The 7,370-nt window shown below is 43.3% G+C and overlaps 1 protein-coding gene across 1 annotated transcript; it reads right to left on the bottom strand.

Moving 5' to 3' along the window:
• Positions 1–629: 629 nt before the first annotated feature.
• LOC112122726 (olfactory receptor 52E4-like) lies at positions 630–1,577 on the bottom strand. Its single transcript, XM_024221450.2, has one exon. It carries the CDS (start codon positions 1,575–1,577, stop codon positions 630–632), a length of 948 nt encoding a protein of 315 aa, XP_024077218.2.
• Between the last annotated feature and the right edge of the window lie 5,793 nt (positions 1,578–7,370).

Below are 7,370 nucleotides of genomic sequence, written 5' to 3'. Positions count from 1 at the left end.
GCCTCCTGCTGTAACATACTATACTCCCCTCCCCTCCCAGAGCTGACATAGATCCCAGGAATCATAGAATATCAGGGTTGGAAAGGAACCCAGGAGGTCATCTAGTCCAACCCCCTGCTCAAACCACGACCATTCCCCAACTAAATCATCCCAGCCAGGGCTTTGTCAGCCAGGAGTCCTGATGGGAACTCTCTCTCCACAGAGTTAGTAAGAAAGTAAGAATAAACATTAAAAATTTAAGCATTAAGTGACTTGCCAGATGTGAGCACATATTGGTTTTAGAGACGACTGGGTCGCAGCTGACAAGGGGAGGGGAAGACAGGAGCAAGTGACAGGGGCAGGACCTTGGGGAGAAGACACACAGCAGGGTCAAGACTTGACAGAAGAGGTGAGGCAAAATTGCAATTTCAGGGATCCAGCTACCAGCAATTAGAAAGGTGGCAACCCAGTACAGTGTACATAGACTGACTCTCCAGTTCATCACATTGACACAGCACAGTAAGGACAGGAAAGGGTTTAATGTGTCTCTGTCTCTCCAGGAAGTTATTCAGGGAAGAGGTCCCAGCACCATAGACCAGCCAGCTCTGCACAGAGCTCAATCTGAGAGCCAAAGCACAAGGAGAAAACATTTAGGTCTTTTTATGAGCAGAGAGCTGGAGCAGCCTGCCGCGGATCTGTTTGGTCCTCACCCCGTAAATGACGGGGTGCAGCACAGGGGGAACGAGGTGGTACACACCGGTAATGAGAATGAGGAAATGCAGGGGCAGATTGTGGCCAAACCGCAGCATGAGAGAGGAAAATAAATCTGGGATGTACAAAGCTAAGATGGCACAAACATGAGAGATGCAGGTCCCAAAAGTCTTGAGCCGGGCGTCCTTTGTGGGGAGGCGGAAGATGGCCCTGAGTATCTGAGTATAGGACATGGCGATAAAAAACGCATCCATTCCAATCACAGTGAGAAGATCAAACAGGCCATAGTAACTATTGATGCGGATGTCAGCGCAGGCCAGCTTCACCACAGCTATATGTTGACAATAAAAGTGAGGGATGATGTTGGTTCTGCAATATGGCCACCGTCTGACCAGGAAGGGATAGGGTAATGCGAGTATGCCACTGCGCAGCACCACGGCCAAGCCGATCTTGGCCACCACGGGGTTTGTCAGGATGGTGGAATGTCTCAGGGGATGGCAGATGGCCACGTAGCGATCCAAAGCCATGGCCACGAGGATTCCAGACTCCATCCCTGAGAGGGAGTGAACGAAATACATTTGGGTGAGGCAGGCACTGAAACTGATCTCCCTGGAATTGAACCAGAAGATGCTCAGCATTTTGGGTACGGTGGATGTGGACATGACCAGGTCGCTGACGGCCAGCATGCAGAGGAAATAGAAAATGGGCCCATGGAGGCTGGGCTCCCTCTTCACGATGAACAGGATGGTGAAGTTCCCCAACGTGGCTATGACGTACATAGCACAGAAGGGAATGGAGATCCAGATATGGGCTGCCTCCAGGCCAGGAATGCCAAGTAGGATGAAGGTGGAGGGGTTGGTGAAGTTGGTTCTGTTCGAATCTGACATGGCGTAGGGGAGAAAGTGTCCAACTCTGAGGGATAAGAGTGTCTTCTGCATTTACCGTATGATCCCCTGACTTTCTATGTGTTCCCAGGATCTCGGGTGATGGTCACAGTTGAAATGCCTGCATGGAGAGACAGTGTTAATATGAGACACTGCATGCACTAGTGGAGGCTGTTCTCATGGTAGAAGCAGATTGATCACTATTCACACACTGAAAAATGACATTTTCATTATTCAAAGAAAATAACTATGAATAATTACCCTACTAAATCCAATTCCATATTTGTATTGTGCCCCCTGCATTAATAATTCGTACACGTTTTGGTGCGGGAACCTTAAGAGGCACCAACAGGAAACACAAGTGTGGATACTGGTTATCCATCATTGTTCCTTAATGCAATGAGAATCAGGATAGGGAGTCCATAATGAAGGGAGTTCCCCCATTCATCCAGTTGCTCGAAATCAGAGAGGGGAAAAAAACAAAATTTTGCACAGATATGTGCTGAGAGCAGCATCCCAACTAGGACATACCTCAGGGAAAAGACCTGGATACCATTGATAGCAGCTCAAGTAAAACACCTGCTCATTCACAGTAGTGGACAAAATAAAAGAAATGTTCAGATCCCTAAGATATGGGATGGAGCATAACATGTTTGGGAATGTGTTCAGTTTCGGTCACCCAGTCTCTATTAAGGAGCTAAAAGTCTGGGATTCTTTAATGTATACAAGAGACAAAGAAGAGACCACATGATATAGGAGAGGAAAATAAACAAGGAAACTGATTAACATTCAAATGGACAGTTCCCAACCAATACTATCTATACACACTTCACGAGAATTAATTCCCTAAAGCTGAGGAAAATTGTTAGCAAAACTGATTGGGAGGAAAAATTTAGACAGAAAAATATAAATGAATATTGGTAATTCTTTGATAACTATTTATTAAAGGTCAGAAAACTCACGATTCCAGAGTCAACAAAGTGAACAACTTTGGGTAAAAACTCAGTTTAGTGGTAAAGTGAAGGCAACAATTAGAGGGAGGGAAGCAATATGTAACAAAGAGGAAAAAGGGACAATAGCGAGCCAACCATAGAAATCAGAAGTTAAGAAAATTGATAAGGAACGTTAAGACACCAGGGAAAATGGCATGTATTGCAGTGCTATGCATCACAAAAAGGAGTTTATTAAATATATTAAGAACAAGATAAATCCTCGAAAATATTTATGTCAATTCCTGTGTTAAATGTAAAATATTGAAATATAAAAGGAAAGGTTTTTTTATAAAAGAATTGACAAGGTTAAGAAACAATGGAAAAGCGGGTATGGGATTAGTTAAAAAAGGTCTAGATATGTAAGTAATGCCATTCACCAACAGGGTTTATGCAAAACAGATCTTGTCAAATAAACCTGATTTCATCCTTTTATGAGAGTACACATTGGTTGATCAAGGGTACACATTTGGTGGATCAAAGGAACCACGCAGATGCAACGAACCTTGATTTCTCAGAGGCATTTGATTTAGCAGTGGAAAATACTGAGTTGGTGAGTTGAAGCAGGGGAAGGATTTTACCTTTGCACATGGGATTGGTGAAATAAACTACATCCAGTTCGGAGGTCCACATTTGAAAAAAGATGTTGAAAACTTGGAGAGGGTGCAGGAACGAGCCACAAAAATTCTTGGAGCATAGAGAAAAAGACGGTCCTGCCATAGTGCTTCACTATAGACACTACTTACACAGACGGAAGCGTTCTCCCCTCAGCACAGGTAATACCCGAGAGGTAGTAGCTAGGTCGATGGAAGAATTCATGTCATGCTGTCTACACCAGGGCACAGATTATCCAATAAGTTCTTGGAATGTTTTGGAGACAATTTTTTGTTCCAGAAACTGGAGAAACCTACTTGGAGACAGGCTGTTCTAGACTTGATTTTGATGAATAAGGAGCAACTGGTTGAGAATTTAAAAGTGGAAGGCAACTTGGGGGAAAGTGATCATGAAATGATAGAGTTCATGATTCTAAGGAATGGTAGGAGGGAGAACAGCAAAATAAAGACAATGGATTTCAAGAAGGCAGACTTGAGCAAACTCAGGGGAGTAGGTAGGCAAGATCTCATGGGAAGCAAGTCTAAGGGGAAAAACAATAGAAGACAGCTGCCTGTTTTTCAGATAGACATTATTAAGGGCACAAGAGCAAACTATCCCCCTGCATAGGAAAGATAGGAGGTATGGCATGAGACCGCAATGACTTAACCAGGAGATCTTGAATGATTAAAAAATCAAAAAAAGGATCCTACAAGAAGTGGAAACAAGGTCACATTACAAAGGAGATATATAAGCAAATAATACATGTATGTAGGGGCAAAATTAGAAATGCCAAAGCACAAAAGATCAAAATAACTAGAGACAAAAGGGTAACAAGAAAACATTCTACAAATACCTTAGAAGCAAGTGGAAGACCAAGGACAGGGCAGGTCCGTTACTAAATAATAAAAAGAAATGTGGAAATGGCAGAGTTGTTTAATGACTTATTTGTTTCGGTTTTCACCAAGACAGTTAGTGGTGTTTGGACACTTAACATAGAGAATGGGGTAGGTTCAGATGCTAAAATAGGGAACGAACAAGTTAAAAGTTACTTGGACAAGTTAGATGTCTTGAAGTCACGAGCGCGGAATGAAATGCATCCTTGAATACTCTGAAGGAACTGACTTAGGAAGGATCTGAACCATTAGCTATTATCTTTGAAAAGTCATGGGAGACAGGGGAGATTCCAGAAGACTGGAAAAGAGCACATATAGTGCCTATCTATAAAAAGGAAAATAAGGGAAACCAAGGCAATTACTGACCAGTCAGCTTAACTTCTGTACCAGGTAAGGTAATGTCACAATTTATTAAGGAATCAATTTGCAAACGTCTAGAAGATAATGAAGTGATAAGTGATAGTCAGCATGGATTTCTCAAGAACAAAACATGTCAAACCAACCTCATAGCTTTCTTTGACAGGGTAACAAGCCCTGTGGATGTGTGGAAGCAGTAGATATGGTATCTTTAGACATTATTACAGCTTTTGATACAGTCTTGCATAACTGGGGGGAGGGATAGCTCAGTGGTTCGAGCATTGGCTGGCTAGATCCAGCATTGAGTGTTCAATCCTTGAGGGGGCCACTTAGGGATCTGCGGCAAAAATCAGTACTTGGTGCTGCTAGTGAAGGCAGGGGGCTGGACTCCATGACCTTTCAAGGTCCCTTCCAGTTCTATGAGATAGGTATATCTCCATATTTTTTTAAAACTTTCTCATTAGAAAACTAGGGAAATACCACCTAGATTGAGCTACTATAAGGTGGATGCATAACTGGTTGGATAACCGCTCCCAGGGAGTAGTTATCAATGGTTCACAGTGATGCTGGAAGGGCATAACAAGTAGGGTTCTGCAGGGAGCAGTTCAGGGTCTGGTTCTTTTCAATGTTTTCATCATGATTTAGATCATGGAATAGAGAGTACACTTATGTTTGCAGATAAAAAAAGTTGGGAGGGGTTGGAAGTCTTTGAGAATCGGATAAACATTCAAAATGATCTGGGAAAACTGGAGAAAAGGATGATTAGAGGTCTTGAAAACATGACCTATGAAGGAAGAATGAAAGAGATAGGCGTGTTTAGTCTGAAAAGGAGACGACTGAGGGGGGAAATGATAACAGTTTGGAAATACCCCAAAAGTTTTACAAAGAGGGAAAAAAAGTGTTCACCTTAACTTCTGAGAGAAGAGAAGAAGCAATGGACTTAAATTGCAGCAAAGGAGGTTTAGGTTGGTCATTAGAAAAAATGTTTCAAAAAAGGCAAATGCAATGTTCGGTTATATTAGCAGAAATATCACATACAAGTCATGGTACGAGATAGTATACCTCTACTCGGTGTGGGTTAGGTCTCAATTGGAGTAATGTGTCCAATTTTGCACACCAATTAACAGAAAGGATGTAGAGAACCTGGAAAGGATCCATAGGCAAATAACAAATGTTATGCAAGGGATGGAATACAAGCCGTATGAGCAAACCAAAGAAACCAATATGTTTACTTGGAAAAGAGAAGATTAATGGGGGACAGGATAGTGGTCTTCAAACACGTGAAAGGCGGCCATAAAAAGGTGGTGGAAAGTTATTCTGTCTCATCACAGAGGGGCAGGACAAGAGGCAATGGGTTCAATTCCAGCATAGCAGATTTAAATTAAATTTCAGGAAAATCTTCCTAACTTTAACTACAGGAGGCCAATGGAACAGACTCCCAGAGAAGTCATGGAAGCTCCCTCTATGGAGGTTTTCCAAAGATGTATGAATAGCCATCAGTCTTAGATGACTAAGACAAAACAAATCCTGCATCTTGTCAGGGGGATAGACTATCTGTCCCTTGCGTTCCCTTATATCATTCTATGATGTAAAATCCTAGTGTAGACCAGGCCTTAGTCACACACAAGTCTTTCAGCTGAATCCAGAGGTAACTGAGTGAAATTTAATGGGCCTGTGTTTTACAGGAGGTCACACTAGATGATCAAATGGTCCCTTCTGACCTTAAACCCTATGGATCTATTGATAAAGAAAGTAGATCAGGCAATGTATTGCACATCTACTAACATCTTTCATCCTGAAGGATTCACTGTGCCACTGAAATGAACCACCTTGGGGCTGGAGGCCATCAGGTGGGATGCGCAGGGTGCACAGAAATCAGTGACATTTTGTCCAGTGATTCTTTAGCAAACTCAGCACTTATGGCAAGGATCCTGGGATGTTTCACGGTTGTGTGGAACGGAAAGGACCACAGACTTACTCTCTATCCCCCCACACCCACGTTACATAGGGTTTGTCGATTGGGTGAGCTCCTCATCAAGACATGGGTACCTGTGAATTATGAGATGGAAGTGCCCTCCCTAGGAATCCTGCTCAGGTATCCGTGACCTCTCTGAATCCGGCATCTGCAGCACCTGACGCTGAGAGCCGACACAGTGTGCACAGTTCATAATATAGCTCTGTGTAATCCCAGTGGGGTTCGCTCAGCCTCTAGAGGACAAGGGAGCATCTGAATGTAAACAGACTGTAGACAAGCAACTCTCCACTTCTGTGCTAATTATCCAGCTTTAGGAGTAAACAGTAATTAAGGAACCTTCTCAAAGGGAGATGAGAACTCTTCGGCTCTGTGCTGAGTCAGGGAGGAATTGGCTGCTCTGTGTATTTGTGTATATTTATAAAATATAGTTGATTAGAAAGAAAATAAGGGATAATGCCTAACTCTCCTGAGGATCTGATATCCTGTAAATTCTCAGGATAGATGGGTAGATAGTATTCAGAGAGTTCTGGAGAAAGTTGACTAAGGCCTGGTCTACACTAGGCTTTTATGTCGAATTTAGCGCCGTTATATCGAATTAACCCTGCACCCGTCCACACCACGAAGCTATTTAGTTCGACATAGAGCTCTCTTTAAATCGATTTCTGTAAACCTCCCCAACGAGAGGAGTAGCGCTAAATTCGACATGGCCATGTCGAATTAGGCTAGGTGTGGATGGAATTCGACGGTAATAGCTCCGGGAGCTATCCCACAGTGCACCACTCTGTTGACGCTCTGGACAGCAGTCCGAGCTCGGATGCTCTGACCAGCCACACCCCGGGAAAATTTGAATTCCTTTTCCTGTCTGGGCAGTTTGAATCGCAGTTTCTGTTTTGACACCGTGGCGAGCTCAGCAGCAGTGGCAACGATGCAGAGCTCTCCAGCAGAGATGGCCGTGCAATCTCAGACTAGAAAGAGGGCCCCAGCATGG

This window comes from Terrapene carolina, unplaced genomic scaffold (genome assembly GCF_002925995.2).
Source record: "Terrapene carolina triunguis isolate 2854851 unplaced genomic scaffold, T_m_triunguis-2.0 Scaffold34780, whole genome shotgun sequence".
Classification (NCBI taxonomy): domain Eukaryota; kingdom Metazoa; phylum Chordata; order Testudines; family Emydidae; genus Terrapene; species Terrapene triunguis.
Note: the sequence above shows the minus strand (reverse complement) of the source record. Positions and strands in the feature narration are given on the sequence as shown.